At 39.2% G+C, this 18,663-nt stretch overlaps 1 protein-coding gene across 8 annotated transcripts in view; it reads right to left on the bottom strand.

Annotated features, from left to right (window-relative positions):
- Positions 1-7,256: 7,256 nt before the first annotated feature.
- Positions 7,257-18,663, bottom strand: part of SLIT2 (slit guidance ligand 2) — a 213,507-nt gene continuing 202,100 nt past the window's right edge. For 7 of the 8 annotated variants that reach the window (XM_072126021.1, XM_072126022.1, XM_072126026.1 and 4 more), the window contains 4 exons: positions 17,100-17,254; positions 15,742-16,030; positions 12,229-12,440; positions 7,257-9,061 (listed from right to left, as the gene is read on the bottom strand). In XM_072126021.1, the coding sequence (XP_071982122.1) occupies positions 8,820-9,061; positions 12,229-12,440; positions 15,742-16,030; positions 17,100-17,254 (898 nt within the window). In that variant the 3' untranslated portion in view covers positions 7,257-8,819. Of the gene's footprint in view, positions 9,062-11,031; positions 11,064-12,228; positions 12,441-15,741; positions 16,031-17,099; positions 17,255-18,663 lie in introns of all 8 variants that reach the window. The other variant, XM_072126028.1, reaches the window with a different exon arrangement.

An 18,663-nucleotide genomic window follows, 5' to 3' on the forward strand; every position in this document is an offset into this window, starting at 1 on the left:
CTTCACCTTCATTTTGATATAATTACTATGAAGATCTCAAGGGGTTAACAATCTTCTTAAAAGCTGTTTCTGATAGTTTGCGGGGTGCAGATTTGAAAATAGATTGATATATAAGGTGTTTCTAGTATTATATATTTCAAATTTCATTAAAAACAGTAGTGATTCCCAAAAAAATTCAATTCTGAAATCTCCTTTTATGGAAAACTGATGTTCGAGTTGTAAGCCACATGACATCAAAAATTATCTAGAGATTTCAGAAATTCTGAAAACGTAAAGCAAACATATGAGAAATGTTATTCAGCAATTTTGGTGGTAAAAATATCTGCCTGAAAACGAGATAATTTAGAATTTTGAAAATGGCAAATTTTTTAAAAAATTAATTTTTTTAAATAAATAAACGCAAAACTTATCAGCCAAAATGTACCATAAAATGACGTATAACAAGTGGCGAACAAAAAAATCCTAAAATCACTTTGATAAGTTACAGTGTTCAAAAGTTATAACCATATAAAGTGACGCAAGTCGGAATACAAAAAATAGGGCTGAGCCTTAAGCTACAAACTGACAACATCCTGAAGGGGTTAAGGGAAGCGTAGACCCACAACTACATTTAGAAAGCTGTACGGCACCCCCTGTTGGTTGCAACTAAAATAGGATTCTTTTTTTTTAAAGATCTAAATGATTGACCTGCCCCAATCTCACCTCCCACAATGCTGCCTGTCTTCCCTTATGTTGAGTTAGACAACTGATACATGTGCTGGATAACTAGGACCTAGAGGTGTAATGGGCCGCAGGCAGCAGACCCATGTGATATTGGCCTCTCAGGTCCGCTCATATGCCGATGACAGTAGAAAAGATTCCCCAGTGTTTCTCTAAAATTTGCGGTTTAAACATGTGCCAAAAACAACTGACTCAACCTCTAACTGTCAATATTCTGCCCCAATCTCCCTGTTTCTGCCTTATTTGTATACTGTACTAAGATCTTATCTCTTTCTGTTGGCCCAATACGCCCTGACTTGTATGTCTGTCTGCCTTATATATTGGCTGATCTTAAAGGGAACAGGTCAGTAAAACTAACCTACACTAACTAGACATATCTTTGAAAACTGCTAATATACAGCAGCACAACTATCCCCATATTATTCCACTCTATGCCTGAAAAGTTCTACATTTTATTTGTAAAGTTGACACCCCATATATGCATATTTATATTCTTCTAGATAAGCCGCATCTCCAGCTTCCTGATTCACAAGAGGCCTGCTTTCTAATCAACTGAGCCAACTGTGCTCTGCTACCTCATTCACATGCTGGCCGTCACTGCCAGTCACTAAAGAGAATTCCAGAGGGAGGAGAGGGACACTGGCTGTATGTGATCGGCTAAAGAGAAATCAGCTCACCCCTTACTCAGGAATTCTGAGGAGAACTGAATGTGTGCAGCTTAGCAGGAAGAACATGAATATGCCTGACAGGACTAAGAGAGAAGACGATAATTGGACTCACATGAGGTCATTTTCATAGATGGTGTGTCAACTTTGCATATGGTTAGTAGAACTTATTAGACTTTGGGAATAACAATATAGGGATAGTTGTAATGCTGCAATTTTTAGACATATGCTTAGTTAGTATGGGTTAGTTTAAGCTATAGGTTCCATTTAACCCCTAACCCTAATTTCTTCTTTCTTTACTACTGCTTAACGATAATGTACTGTGTCCTGGTATCCACAGTTCTTGTCAAATCTTATGCAAATAGTTTAAAAGCATAGAAAAGGCTAATAAAGCAGGACTTTTTTGTCCTCCCTAGCATTAAATATAGCTATAGCTGTCTTGTGCTATATACCAATGACGCCAGTGATTGCCTGTGATGGTGAAGTGTCTACGTATACGCCTCTCCACTACCGGTGAGTCTTTGGTAAATTGCCATCACTATAGGACCTCATGTATCAATGTTTTGTGAATTCATTACAGTAAAGGTGAGGCCTAGTGAGGTTTCTCTTATTGCTGTCACTTATAACATTACAGCTTGTTTCCTTCGAAGTGACATTTCCCTTTTAGCAGTGAAAGTTTTTATGATTCATTCTTACTTAATCCATATCAGAGGCTGGAGGAATTCCGTCTCATCTGCGTTGCCTTTGACTATACAAGAAAATATGTCCAAATTTCGAAAGTATTTATTCCTAATGCCAACCATTGAAAAACAACATATCTTTATTAGATCCATATTAAAAATGATGGAGGAACATCTGAGGAAAACATCTTTAATGGATCGCCAGCTCGGTCGTCTAATACAAAACAAATCCGAGCGTCTTAGTGAGAACTGGGGGTGTTCATTTGAAATCACTGAATTCTTGACCAGACTGTAGATGTGATGAATTTAGCAATGCTCATGAGCCAAAGACCATGTGTGAAGCTGAACCTCAAACAATAAAAACATGTGAAATCTGTCAAAATTATTCAACTCATTTGCTTTGTCAACAGCAAACGGGAACCCACAGCACTGGGTCCTAACACCTTTAGCTCAGCTTCCTCCTAACAGTGGTAGGGTGCTCATTCAGAAAGGGGACCATTTCTGGCCACCTTCCCGGGATATGTGGTCACAAAAACAATGAAGTAGAACAGAACTCCTGATATTTTCTGCTTTAGCTTTATTTATACAAGTTTTCAAGGAAAGAAGAAGATAAGCTGTTGTAAGGCACCTTAGGCAATGGTTTTGAACACAAGCAATGAATATTTTAAAGGACATATATCGTATGTATCTTATCTTTAGGTAGTCCTAATCTTTACTCTTTACCCAGTTTGGAGCTCCTGCGCAGTCACACAGTGAAGCCGGTATACTACACACCGGCTTCACTGCACACGCGTTGAGGGGACTGTGTTTCAGCGATAAAGTCTGAGTGTACTCCCCCAGCATCATTGAATTACTGCACAGGAAGCACCAGAGATGGTCGATACACTTCATCAGACCCATCTCTAGTTAAGATTAGTTATAATAGTTTGCACAGAGGGACTAGCTAAATGATGAGTTCGGACACTAAACCACTAGTGTCCCAAATCACCCTGACAGATCTTCTTTAAATACATGTCCAAACGAAGACCTTAAGATCTACCCACAAGAAAGATATAGGGGGCCTATTACACATTAGATGGTCAGTGTGGGTTAAGGTTGTCTTCAGTTGATAAGTGGGGTTGATTCTCTTAGGCTCATTAACCACAGGCAAGTTTTTTTTTCGATAAACTCACTCCATTGATGTGCACACTCAACTGATATGCTGTGTTCAGGCAAGCAGTTGTATGGATGTTCTGGTAAATCCAGCATTCACGGGTTGACTTTGTCTGAACAGCTTGTGGTCAATGGACCTTAGAACTGCCTTTATTCCCCGATTAAACCAACCACTTTTATTTCTACAACTGTACTGCCTTTACAGATCCAGATCATTGACTTATTCTGTAGCCTTCTGTTGGAGCAGTATGTGGTCATTGGCCTCCTTGAAGGGGCAGCCACATTGCCTAGCACATTGGTACACATTGGCCTTATTTGATTCTTGCCCATTTGTCAGACCTGGATTCCTAGCAAAAGAATTAAACTCTTACGACCAGCTGTGTAACTGTGATTGTTTGAAGGTCTACAGGAAAAGGGTGCTCAAGGTGAACACCATGTGTAGACCGACCATTATCCCCAAGGATTTGTGAAAGCATTGCTGGATGTCAGATGGATTGGGGCACAGTTTGAGAAGATTGAAGAGCTGTATCCTGTTTAGGTTTATAGACTTGAAAGTTATATGGTAGGGAATCTTTGACAGATAGGCATGAAATAGCAAAGTGATTAGTCTTGTTCCTTTAACAGATCTAGGGCCACAAGGGTGAATATGCATGGCGTTTTCTCAGGGGATTGTTCTGTGTGTTCTTATGTAGGGTAATTAGATTACAACCCCAAAGGAGTCAGGGATAGATCGGAATAATACATCTTAAGGCTGGATAATATATGTACATGGTTAAGGAAATGATAAAGCATTGGAAAATAAAGGATAATGTAAAAAAAATCAATGACCCCAGCAGCATACGACCTTAAATGATAGTATCAGTAAACTCATCCATCATTTCCTGAATTACCCTTGATGCATGTTTTCTATCTAACCAGATTTCTAGAAATAGTCCTTTGAGGAGGACAGGGATGACCATACTAGGAAATCCAGTGAGAATTTCTTCATTTGACCTATGACCTGATGTGCTACATCAAAGCTTCACCCTTAAGACCCTTCAACTTCCTATGCCTTTCTCTTGGACAAGTCTCGCCATGCTGTCATCCAGGGTCTCTAGTGAGAGTCTGTTCGTCTCCTGTAATAGTCTGCCTTTAGAGAGGATTAGTGAAGCCTAGAATAGCACCTATAGCAGTATGTGATAATCTGTGGTATCTGGCACAATCCAGGTCTTCAGAGTATTACACAACTCATGATAAACTTCACAAAAATACAAAGGGTGCTAATGTTGTGTTTTGGGGTCTCTGTCACAAAATTACTTAGAATTTGTCACAAAAAGTCATTCTGCAGACAATTTGCAGACCCGATATGCAAGTCTTTGTTCACGTCTGTGCCAAGGGCTATTTTGCCCAGTTAGAGAGGACTTTTCATCACCTCTACAAAGTCTAACTCTTCATCTTTCAGGTACCAATCGGCTGATTGGTCGCAGTTGGAAACCCTAAGGGCAATCAATGGCGATTAATTTTTACCAGATATACTAATAAAGCTCTTTATGGTCAAATAGGCGGTTCTGAAATGCAGCAGACAACCTGGCACCACCCACCTGTCAGTTGATAACATGCTGTGATGAAAATAACAGCACTGCTTGCTTGGAAACGGTGGTGGTTATGAAAAAAATGTCAACTGTGGTGGGATTGGTCAAATGATATCTAGAAAAGAGCTAAATTTTGTGTAGGGGGTAAGAGGCTCTCCTTAAATTACAAACACCACATTCGAAGTTAATGGAGACATTTACAGCCAGTGTCCATTGTGCATAATATCCAGCACCTTATATATAAAAACAAAACCACAATGCAGATGTATAAAGAGCGTTTGCCTTCTCTTCTACAAACATTGCCAGTATTCCAGGACTTCCTTTACTATTCTTTCTAAGAGGCCATCTGTCTCAAAAATTAAATAAATCAGAAAAACAACATAAATAAGAACAATTTATAATCTGGGCTTATTCTTGTAAACAATGTCATCAGCCTCTTGTGGATTAACCACACACTTGTGAAAGACTCATTTGGTTTTATTTTAGCTAACGAGAAGTCAAGAAAACTTTCTAAATAACCAACACTTTGCCAATTTTCCACTTGTTTGTCTCCAGCGCTACTCCAGACTGTTCCACTATATCTTTCTTGTATTAATTAGTGCTAATCATAAACTATGTTCAGGTTCATCCAGACTAGCCAGCCGAGCGTAGGTCTTAAATTTTTGTAGGTTGTGAGATACTTTCCAATACAAAATATGTGGTTCAACCACAATGCAAATAATTGGGGCAATTCCTACAGATACAACACTTATGTAAAGGTGTCCATACTCATTAGCTAAATGTCGGTTGTCTCAACCTGCTGTTTTTGGCAGAAAATATTTGACCATTTTAATATGTATTGCAATGTTACAGGTTAGAGAGGATTGGATTTCCCCTAAGGACATATAAACTGATGCCAGAGGTAGCTATCAGCAATTTACTATCCTCTCCCTACTATGAACACATACATGCACACATAGGGGGCATTGCCACGGCCGTGTGGTCGCCCAGACTGGATACCGGGCGAGCACAGGGCCGGGAATAGGAGGGGAAGGGGTGAGCGCTCGTCACCCTTCTTTCCATCATAGGAAGGAAAGTGGCTGCACCGCGTCGTGGAGCCATTGAAATTTGGGCCGTAATCTGGTCGCAAATAATGCTACTAAATTACGGCTCCATAGTGGCCATGTGAAGTTTTTTGGCATATAAAGCCCTGATATAATCAAAATTACTAGCGAACCGCCAGTAATTGTGATCATTTCCCCCTTCATGCCATCTCCATTCCAAGTGGACGTGAAGGGGAAGGAGTGTGGCCATCGGTAGAGTGGGCTGGCTGAGCACTAGCTATAGCCTGCAAACATTCCTGAAAGCTCAAAGGGTATAGAGCAATTTTATGCCATGCAGGGTCAGCAATAGAATTGTCCAATGGCTCAACCGCCCACCAGATACATCAGAAGGCTGTCCTAAAGCTTTAGGGCCACTTCAGTGACTGCTAGTCATATATAGTCTACTAACAAGTTTTAAAAAATGCTGATGCCACTGGTTTATATCCACACCTGCATCTGCCAGCAGTTACAAGCCACATGGAGGGGACTAGAGAGTTGCATGTGGCACTTGGTTTGTGAAACGAGAATTACAATTTGTCATTTTTCTGGATTCCTGGTGTAGACCCATAGACACTCCATGTGTTGCTGTACAAAATCACACATTCATTCTATTTTATTTCAAAAGTGACGACAGGGCAATATTGTTAAATGAGCACAGGGTGGCATATAGCCAAGAACTGATGTGTGTAAAAGCAAAGCGGTTACTAAAAAGTATACAAAAGATGACTTTTTTAAAATTACAGCTTTGTAATTGGCTGGCAAAGGATGTATTTACCAGTAATGGAATAGATGTGCAATTATCTGTAAAGTTAAAATAATTTAACACTAATTTGAACCTGCCCTTAGAAATTTCTCTGTATTTTTACAGAAATATCCAATTGAAGAATAATTATATGTATGTGTATGTATATATATATATATATATATATATATATATATATATATATATATATATATATATATATATATAGATAGACATGGAATTAGCTCATACTAGCCAAGGGGGTGGTTAAAGTTATTTATTTTACTGAGGGTGTGTCTCTTTTTGTTCTTTGAAAGTAATAGCTTACAGCCCCCATGGTAAGTACGAGTTATTTCACATATTCAATTTTTTGGAGGCTATATCCATTGAAAGGGTGGAAAAATTAAAAAAAAAGAAAACATTGTGACACAGTTGCAATGAGAAGAGTTATGCTATTTAGCATATTGTACGTAAAGATTCTTATGTTTTACATGACATTAACATTTAAAGAACCTGAAAAAATTTTTTTTTGAACATTTGGGGGTTATGTTAGCCCCATTACTGTTCCTCTCCAGTTGACTTGACTAATATATTTATGTTGCATACATGGTTCTCTCCAAAGCTCTACAGAGACGAGTCAGAAGTTATGGAAGTAATATCTGTTTAATTTACAAACATCAGTTGTATTACTGATATCAGTCCAAGTAAGACAAGACACGCTGTATTACACATGTACACCTAATTTTTTTTTTGTAAATACAAATTTTTAAAAAAAGCTGAACTTAACAAATGTTTTTGTACAGAGTGCCTGTTGTTTTCTTTATTTAAGGAAAGAAGAGCACAGCCCACTACCAACCATTAACAATCATATACTGTAGTTTAGCAGCAGCATATTAACATGGGGACCACATAATACTATGGTAGTCTTATTACGGGGAAATAAAAAAATCACAATTGAGAACAGTATAAACTGCTCCACAAGACAGATATAACTTCATGGGAGGAGGGGTAGAAAGGGTTGACTAAAGCTATAGACATTTGTATGCCTAGATCACAATTTTAGTTTTACGTAAATATACATTATATTTATATTATATGTAGGGAAAAAAAATACTTCTCTATAATTTTCGATCTAATGTGAAGACACTCTAAATGTACATTTCCCGGCATTGTCTCCAAACTTTGAGGACATTGCTGGTTACACAACCACATTAGCGAACACATATCAGACAAAACAAATCCATCAGACACAAATTTGCTATGTTACTTCTAGAAGAGGGAAAAAAAAAATTCCTGACTTTGAGTCATTTTGTGTTTACCAAAATAGAAAAATATCAGGACAAATATAAATTAATATATATTAAAGCATTGAAAAAGGGATAACCTAAAATTGTTAAGAATGATGTACTCTGATACAATAAATATGTTTATTCATATTCCGAATACTTTTTTTTTATAAACTTTTTTTTTTTGTAAAATTATTCCTAATTAAAAAACTACCAGACTTCTCTTTACTAATGGCCCAGTTAATTTTTTACATTACATAAAAAAAGATAATACTGGAAAATGGCTAGGTGAAGACTTCTTTAAGCTTCTTGTGCTATCCCATGACAATAACATTTTTTTAGAACCTGAAGTCTACTCTGGGCTAATGTCCGTCCCCATTACTGTTCCTCTCCTGTTGACTTGGAATGCAAAGAGTTCTTTAACACGCTGTAGCTGATCAGGTAAGGTCAACTCAATGCAAAAATCAACTCGATCCCTTATCATTCACAGCTTGTCTTTTATTAAATTTGTGGGTCACCATTTGGCACAGCTCATCAATGCTGATATGTTGACCAATTTTTAAGTCTCCTTATCCGGGATTATTGATTTTTTTACACACTGATTTTTCCAGCATCTTTAAATGAGCAAACCACTTCAACCACAGTATTCGTAGTTCCTTTCCATAAAGAGACATCTTGGTAGACATAGAATCATTGTTCTTCTGATATCTCTTCTTTGCGAAAAAGTCTTGCTTTAAGAACTTTTTTTGAATTGCCAGTGAGGAAAATGTCTTTTTCTTTTTTTTTTTCTTAATAAAAATACGTCTGTTTCTGTATTTTACAATATAATTCAAATATTTTCCACTATCAAGTTTTGAATTAGTCCAACACGGCCATAAAAGGTATACAATGTTTTCAAAAGGGCTTCTGGAGGTTACATATTTAGGAGGGGCACTTTGTACAGCCACATTTTATGACTTTCTCAATTTCGTCCACAAATGAGGTGCCATCGGTGCACTCGAAAATGTATTTCCGCCGCTTACTTCTCAGGGGTCTGCAGCACTGACCGTTTGCGCATCCACCTCGGCATTCTAGTCGCGATACCTTCTCGGTCGTCTGGCAAGCTGCGTAACCTTGCTGCTTTTGGTAATAATCTCTGATCCGTTCCCCTCGGCAAGAGACTTCTGTAAATTAAATAGAAACTAGTAAGAACATGGAATTGCAATTTTGTGATACATTTGTGAAATTAAAAAGTTTTCTGGTTTTCTTGTATTACTTTTTGAGACTTTTTTTTCGCAGTTGAGACTGTTTTTTTGGCTCATTTGATCAAAATGTATTACAGGTAGTTGTTGACTTAAGAACACCCGACTAACAGATGACCCCTAGTTACAGACAGACCTCTTTGCCCACTGTGACCTCTCTGGATACTAGTATTTTATTGAACTTTAGCACCGGACTGCAATGATAGGTTGTAAGATGTCGGCAATGAAGCTATATTGTTAATCTTTGTTCCCTTGTCAACTAAATTTTTTTCAAATTCAGTTGTTGCAGGGACCTGGGAATATTTTTGTCTGGAGTTACACTTGCCTAATATAACTGTTCTGACTTGCATACAAATTAAACTTGGGAACATACTATCCTGTGCATAACCCAGGGACTACCTGTATAAGAAACCTGTTAATGTGGTGGTAAATGCTCCTCTAAGAGTACCTTTCCAGTTTATTGTCCGATGTTACTATTCCTAAAGTAGTTTGTGCTAAAATCTAGTAAAATAATTTAAAAAATTATGATTGCTTGTATTTGAGCAGTTTGTCGACTGATAAAAATTGTTCCAAACCCAGCTCCAAAAATGTAAAATTATCCCAATCCCCAACAAGTAATGATTTCCAAATTCATATGCATCACTTTAATCATATATTACCCAACCCCCATCTGTAATATTCCAAATACCATCAGTCCCTTCCATCAGTCTATTTGACACTGTGACACTGGATGCTTTACTTTAGTCCCAGGCTGCAAGATCAGCCATAAGGTGAAGGTTTTTTAATAATCAGTGTTCCTAGGATGGCACAAAATTTTGAAAATCCAATTGTCACTAGGACAAAAATATTTTTTGTCTAGAGATACAAATATAATATATATCTGCACTGACTTACATACAAATGCAACTTAAGTACAATCCTAAAGATCATATCTAGTATATCTAGTACACATCCTGGGGACTGCCTGTAAACAATGTCATATCATGGTTATCTACAGAGATTGCAACAATTAAAGATAAGCAAATTATCCAAAACTTTCTTTGTGGAAGCTTAGCCAAATTTTTTAAAAGATTCAGCTTAGGCCAGAATCTATGTTGCCCCAGTTGTCCTGCAAATTGTTATACAACCCCCTCTAGTTCTCTAAAACAGAATTTTTAATGAAAATATTTGATATTGTTCTATTAATATTTTACCATTTTTTCCCTTGCCCCTCCCTAAGTTCTAGCATGAATGACAGTAGGTAGCTAGTCAACCGAAGAGAGTCAAAAACCATTCTGATTTGATTAGTTGCCTGAAAAATGGCGGATTCGTACCAAATCTACTTGCCAACAAATAGAGGCGCTCATCTTGGAAAATGATGGAAAGATCATCCCAATATTTAACTGTTGGATATCGTGCTCAGATTCATTTCAATCTCCATAACTTTTTGAATTATTCTCTCAGTCCATAAGCAATAAATACAACATTATTACAGTGACAACAAAATTGGTGGCTTAAATCTTAGCCCTTTAATGCAAAACTACACATTTACTGTTCTTTGCCTGAACAGCTGGTTCTGTTTACATGAGGGAACGGTTTCGGAGAGCATGCAATTTAATTTATTAGACCTCCAGCTCAATATTATTCAATCTGTTGCTTAATACAAGTTGCATTCCACTAGCTTCATAAATTACCAAAGTATAAACCAGCTAAAAAATGAGCCATCTGTTAATCACTTCCTTGGCCCTGTTCCCCATTCTCCCAGTCACATTGATGCTGGAAACAAAATAAATAAATGCCAGCTGAGGAATAAGAAAAGGGGAAGACATTGATGTATGGAGGAAGGAGACACCACAATGAAAGGCGGGAGGAGAGAGGAAAAGAAATGATCCCTTGTGTTTTGGCCGTCTCACCTGTGGAATTCTCTGTGATAAATCAGTGAAGGCTGAAGGGTGAAGAACAAAGTTTGAGATAAGACAAAGTGTGGAGTTATTATCACACAACATACAGAAGAAACGCAACTATACAGAAAGGTACACACACAGTAGAAGGGCTGCGTGAGACTACGAAAACATGGCTGCCCTCTATTCCGTGGGCTGGCACTGGTATTGGAACCAATCTGCATTGGTAATCTGCAATATCAGACATAGTCCATTGGATGACATTGGTTAAAGGGGTTGTCTGGCGATGGCAAGTTAGACGCTATCTACAGGAAAGGCCCTACTTTGCTGATCGGTGGGGGTCTCAGTGATTTGACCCCCATGGATCACGAGAATGGGGGTCCGTTGTACCCCCATAGCACCCAAGTTAACCAGAGCAGCCACATCTCTATGGCTCTTGTCTATGGAGCTGATGGAGATAGACGAGTGTGGGGCACTGTCTCACTGAGACCCCCACCGATCAGTATCAGGGGATAGGGCCTAACATGCTATCACTGGACAACCCCTTTAAGTTTCTGAAAAAAAAAAAATTTCATGCTTTTGTTTTCTCATACAAGCCCATCCACAGCATAAAGAAAGCATGTGACACATTTGCCGTAGCTCTGACAACTGTATGTAACATAACACAACAGTTACTATTGGACACTTGTATTTATTTAGGAGATGCTTTTAAGACAAAGTAATGTGATAATACAAGAAAATCTGTAATTTTCATCTCATTATATAAAGTAAAAAGGGATAAAATAATCCCTTATATTAAATAATACAAAATTGTATTATAATTTATTCTTTTATTGTACATAGTCTTTAAATGTTTTGAGTATTTTTTTTAATGTATAATAATAATAATAATAATAATACGAAACATAATACTATGATCTGGTCTTTAGTGAACTTCAACACAAAAGGAAACAGAGCCTAACTAGATGATACTATACTATACTAAATAAATGATCGTATTCTGTGTTTTAACAGAAAAACACATATACAGCTATATAGTAACAAAAACAGAAAAAACAAGACAAAAGTATTTAGTTGAAAGACTGATAGACAGGGATGAGCTTGTTAGTGTAGACCTTCACTCCTTCCTCTGATCAGGTTTTCTTAAAAATATAAATATAGCAAAAGAATAACAAACCGAAAAGAAAAATGAAAATTGTGATGATTTACCTTTATCACAGCTGTCTCCGGTATAACCATTGCTGCACTCGCAATAGGCCTTGTCCAGACCTGAAATCCTGCACTTCCCGTGCTTACACTTAAGTGACTGGCAAGGGTTAATCTGCTCTTCGCCTTCATCACACAGGACTCCCCCATAGCCGGAGGAACACTTACAGCTATAGGAAAATGCATTGATGGGCAGACACGTGCCATGTACACACCTGAAAAATAGAAGAGAATACATAAGATTCCGCAGTCGCTTATATCATTTAGTATTGATTGACACAGCCATCACGTTCTCTTCTTCGTTCACATCCAAAGCGGCTTCCTAATTCCTATTAAATGACTTTAGAGAAATTATCGACTGCTTTTTACTTATTTAACCTGACTTCTTATATCCAAGCTAATGTTGTTAGATGTACTCCCACAATGCACTGCTCACGAGTTAATTGGAATCCAGCAGAATTCAGATTGCAGCTCTGGATTTGAATGAAACAGAAAACTTCCTGGTATCAAGGTTACTATGTTACTAGTTGATTTAGATTCAAGGGACCAGCTGATAACCATATTGTATGTTTATTGGGTGGGCTTCTAAATTTACATTGACAGATGATGTTGGGAGGAAGAATGATCAGACATTTTGAATTTGATCACTGTACAGGACTGGCAATTTTAGCAGTACACACAGTTTTAAAGGGAACCTGTCATCAGAAATTAACCTAATAAACCATTACCATTATGTTGTCAAGCAGCCGATCACCTTCCAGATCATAATTCTTTCATGACCCAGTATTGTGAAATCATCGAGAAAATCTACTTTGAAGTGAGTGTGAATAAATTGGTTGTACAAAGTCAAGGAGGTGGAGATTTTAACACTATAGTCAAGCTCTCTTTTCCCCCAAAAGTCACTGTAATCAATGGTCCTGCATTAAGAGACATCACTAACCAGATTTCCTGAAGTCAGAAGCATCATTTCAATCACAGAGGAGGAGGCGTTCAGAGCTCCTCACCTTGGCTCTCCTCCTCCTTGATTTTATACAACCAATTTACAGCTCACTTCAAAGTTGATTTTCTGGATAATGCTTCCACAAAGAGTCATGAAAGAAACAATAACTAGCAGGTGTTACGCAGCTTGACGATATTCTGGTGGTGGTTTATTAGGTGAATTGGAGATGATAGGTTCCCTTTGAATCGTATTAGTGACCTGAAGACACCAATACAGTAGAAAGAAAGCGGAACACTTGTATATCATTGTAACTTTCTGGGGTCCTATGAACAGGAATAATCCAGTAGAGGAGTTCCAATGAAAAATGTAGCACCTTCTCGCCCCTCTGGTAGTCAAAGACAGCCAAGGTTGTAAAATACTGCTGAACATGGCACATACTGGGCTGCCTCAGACAGCGGAAGGAGGCCTTGAGTCCTGTCTGGCAAACTCTACGCTGGGGTGTGATGGCCTGAGTGCCCACATCTTCTACCAGTGCCATAAGTTCGCCACCATTGCTCCAGGAGATAAGGTTGTCTGTCAGCGAATTAGTCTTTTTAACCCATTAAAAACATATGCATGCTTAGAGGGCATCAGGAGGAGTAGCTGTTTTGTTTGGGAGTTCATACATGTAAGTTAATGCAAGAAGACAGTGGGGGTCATTTACTAAGGGCCCGAATTGCGTTTTTCCGACGGGTTACCCGAATATATAGCATAGGACGGTGAACTTCAGTGAACTCCGACGGAATTCAGCGCAGCAGCGACACCTGGTGGACATCGGGCGCACTACCGTAGTGAATCGCCGGAAGACCTGAATCCTCCACAGAGAAGGCGCCACTGGATCGCGACAGGACCGGGTAAGTAAATCTGCCCCAGTGTAAAAACATTATATTTTCACTGTAGCCTTATTCGAAATCACACATAATATGGTATAAGGATATTATATGACAATCTCAGCGGTAATTTAGCAGTAAAGATAAGGGTCATAAAACGCACTGGCACAACAACATAGACTGATTGCCCCTTTAACACATCATTCCTACATCTGGAAACCATCTCCAACTACTAGTCGCCACTACCACAATCCTCCCTCTTTAAAAATGTTATAGAGAATTTCACACCCTTCTCCACAATTATAATAAACAAATAAATTGTCTCCAAGTCTCCGCTGTAATTCTGCCAAGAGCAGCATATGTGCAAGGTACTGCGAACATCTTTCAGCTGCGAGCTGTCAGAGCGGCATAAATTCAATACAAAAATGACATCGATGCTGGGAGGCAAAGGCTGAGGTAAAGAGAAAATACAGGCGGAAAAAGTCGTTTGATAAGAAACTTTATGCCAAAAACTTAGAAAACAGAGAATTTTCTTAAAAAAAGATAAAAGCAAATCTGTTCTAGACAGAGATCTGTCTGGCTGCCGCTTAAAAGCAAATTATGATGATGTCCTGAAAACACGGGAATGATGCAGGAGTATTGTGATGTCTGGCCCGGTTACAGAGGTACAGATTAGAGATGAGCAAATCATCCAATATTCAATTCCGTGAAGCTTCACCGGATTTTTCTAAAGATTTGGTTAAGGTCCAAACTGATGTTGCAGCAGTTGCCCCTCGAATCCTCAACCAGGGACTGCCTGCACTAAAAAACTTTGGTGCCCTCCCCTATTATCCCTGGGGAAAAAAATTGTGTGTCCACAGTAACAGTGACCCTGTTACTAGCCAAAACTTCTTTAATTTGCCCTTTACCGCAACCCCCATCTTAAAATGCCCCTTTTCCTGCAGCCCCCTTTTTAAAATGCTCCCTTTCCCGCAGCTCACTTTTTATTATGCCCTTTATCCCACAGCCTCTTTTTATAATGCCCCCTTTACAACAGCCCCCCTTTTATAATGCCTCCTTCCCACAGACCCTTTCTTTTAATGCCCCCTTTTCTGCAACCTCCTTCTTATAATTCTCCCTTTCCCACAGCCCACTTTTTATTATGCCCCCTTTCCCCCAGCCCCTTCTTATAATGCCCCTCTTACAATACACCCTTTCCCACTGCCCCCATTTTATAATGCAGTCTTTTGGCCATGGAGAGCATAGAAAAGAAGACTGCTAGACTGGGAGCGGTAAGTATTTGTAAATTTTTAAAGTTTTTTGGCTGTGGTCCATGGCCAGGTGTTCCACAGACCAGTCTTGGGCATGTCCTGGCAGTACCAGCGTATGATGCAATCCCTGTCACCCACTCTCAGGAGGCTCCGACCTGCCATAGAATTGGGCTGCACAGAAACAATCCGTACCAAGCCAAACCCCCTTTAAGCACTTCAATGGCAACTTATGAAGTAGGTGGAATAAGGGAGAAAATAGGCGCAATTCCTGGCCGTATACCAGGTCAGACAGGACATATCTAGTAGGTGGTCTCAAATGCCAATTTCTGTGATCATAGCAGAACTAGTTTTTGAAAATATAAAGTATAAAAATAAAAAATTTCCTCCAGCATATTGCAAGTAAATATACTATAAAGTAACTTGACTTTAACAATATATCAGTAAATCATGCACTTACTTGTGTCCCAAACAAGGGTCGTTGGACTGCTGATCACACAGCGCCCCCGTCCAGCCTCCTTCACACTCGCAGCTGAAGCCGGACTGACTGGTAGCCTTACATGTTCCATGTACACAGACTTTCTTGTGGCAGGGCTCACATCCGGGGACTATTCCGGTTTGTAGATTGAACATCTTCAAGTCTTGCAGTTCATTGTTTATGTACAAGTTCTTTATGCAGCCTTGGAAGTTGGTTCCATTCTGTCCCGGTGACTGGCGTAGTACGGCAACATTGTTCTTCATTGGCATACCTGCGTAGTCAGAAGGCATGGTATTAAAGAGGCACCACACACTAGCAAGTCAACTATTGGAATATGTATCCTTGACATGGTGCATGGATTCTAATTTTAAACATTTATACTCTTATGATGCCAGGGTCCTCCCCCAATAATCAGATATTGATGACTTATCTGGGGCATAAACCATCAATAAAAATTCTTGTTCAAGCCCTTAACTGCTTAAAAATGCAGGACGAAATAGATCGTCCTAATTAGCGGTTACTTCCCACAATTACTCTGACATCCACCATCTCCTTTCCTCCTTGCGTGGAGACGTTTGTGCTCGACAAATGCAAGATATTGTCGAAACATTGCACCAAAATTTTATTGTGCCGCATAAACAATAAAATTTTTGCATAAATCATTTCAAGTGTGCCTGGATTTCCTAATGGTCTATCTGGGGTAGACACCCTTCCGCTGCATCTATTATTGGAGTGCTGTTACAGGTTTTCTGTCAATCCAATATGTTTCTAGTTCAGGTCAGTGGATCGGCACCAGATCATGGATGATTTTGCTGTAGGTATCATTCATCGATCTTTTTAAAGAATTGTTAAAGATCTTCACTCCAGGAACAAGTAATGGATTATAATAAAGTATCAAGTTAGAGGTCCCCCAATCCTAAAATCCTGGTACTCGCACTGTAGGTACAGTTTTTCAAACCATTAAAAAAAAGTTAACATGTCTTATGGTGGGCTCACAATTTTTATACATCACAGGGCCTATGGTTGTCTTTATCCACCTCTGCTAGTACCCACACCGGACATTTCATTAGGGTAGCCCATTCGCTGTAGGCTGAATCCCCTTCATTGTGCATGCTGCGGATAACTGCACATATAGCATGGCGGCCATCTTTGCTCTTTGCTTTTATATACTATATGGCGAAAGTGAAATGAAAACTGAAGAGTCCATAACACTCCCCCAGCAATACACTTCAGCAAGGGTCTCATGTGTGATCCCGGGGTCAGAGAACCTATAAATCACAGTGACAGGTCCTTAATACATGTTCCTATTATCAGTGACATGACAAACCAATATCCTTTACCTCCTACGTAAAGCGGAGAGTCAAAGCCCAGTGAAGATTGTTTGGACAAATTAGTAATGGTCTTGGGGTTTCCTCCATCCACTATTAGTGACAGCGTTTGATCCAGGCTTACAAGTTCCACTATGTGAAAGTTTCCATCATTTATAGTTTCCACACTGTGAAGAGAAGAACACGGAGATGCTTTAATAAGAATCACAGCTGGTACTGCCCCTAGTGATATGTAGTGCAGCGTATTGGCGCCTATAATGGTGGTAGCAAATCAGAAACATAACTTGAAGCTCCTGACAGCATGTTATAGAGCATGAAGATGAACAGGAAGCACAAGTTAAACTTAATAATTTCTTGCATAGCTAAATAGGAATCTGCTTGACCCTGCTTACAGATAGGACACTATGTACAATTTGCTCATCTCCTCCTGCACTATAACATGCTGCCTGCAGATAGGCCACTATGTACAATCTGCTTAGTTCCTCCTGCTCTATAACATGCAACCATTAGGATAGGAAACTATGTACAATCTTCTCCAGTCCTCCTGCTCTATAACATGCAGTCTGCTGATAGGACACTGTACACAATCTTCTCAGATCCTCTCACTCTATAACATACTGCCTACAGATAGGACACTATGTTCAATATGTTCAGCTCCTTCTACTCTATAACATGCTGCCTGCAGATAGGACACTATGTACAATATGTTCAGCTCCTCCTGCTCTATAACATGCTGCCTGCAGATAGGACACTATGTACAATATGTTCAGCTCCTCCTGCTCTATAACATGCTGCCTGCAGATTGTACATAGTGCCCTATCTGCCCACTTCCTCCTGTTCTATAACAAGCTGCCTGCAGATAGGACACTATGTACAATCTGCTCAGCTCCTCCTGCTTTATAACATACCATCTACAGAAAGGAAACTATGTACAATCTGCTCAGCTTCTCCTGCTCTATAACATGTTGCATGCAGATAGGGCACTATGTGCAATCTGTTCACCTCCTCCTGCTCTATAACATGCAGCCTGCAGATAGGGCACTATGTACGATCTGCTCAGCCCCTCCTGCTCTATAACATGTTGTCTGAAGATAGGACACTATGTACAATCTGCTCAGCTCCTCCTGCTCTATAACATGCTGCCTGCAGATTGTACATAGTGCCCTATCTGCCCACTTCCTCCTGTTCTATAACAAGCTGCCTGCAGATAGGACACTATGTACAATCTGCTCAGCTCCTCCTGCTTTATAACATACCATCTACAGAAAGGAAACTATGTACAATCTGCTCAGCTTCTCCTGCTCTATAACATGTTGCATGCAGATAGGGCACTATGTGCAATCTGTTCACCTCCTCCTGCTCTATAACATGCAGCCTGCAGATAGGGCACTATGTACGATCTGCTCAGCCCCTCCTGCTCTATAACATGTTGTCTGAAGATAGGACAGTATGGTAATGCAACAAATTCCCTTTAAACAGTATTTTCATTATGCAGTAATAAAGAAGTCTTGTCCCTCTCTAGTAGCTTCCCATTGTATTACTTATACATTTATTAGTATCTATCATTCCCCATCTA

The sequence above is a fragment of the Engystomops pustulosus genome, chromosome 1 (genome assembly GCF_040894005.1).
Source record: "Engystomops pustulosus chromosome 1, aEngPut4.maternal, whole genome shotgun sequence".
NCBI classification, from domain to species: domain Eukaryota; kingdom Metazoa; phylum Chordata; class Amphibia; order Anura; family Leptodactylidae; genus Engystomops; species Engystomops pustulosus.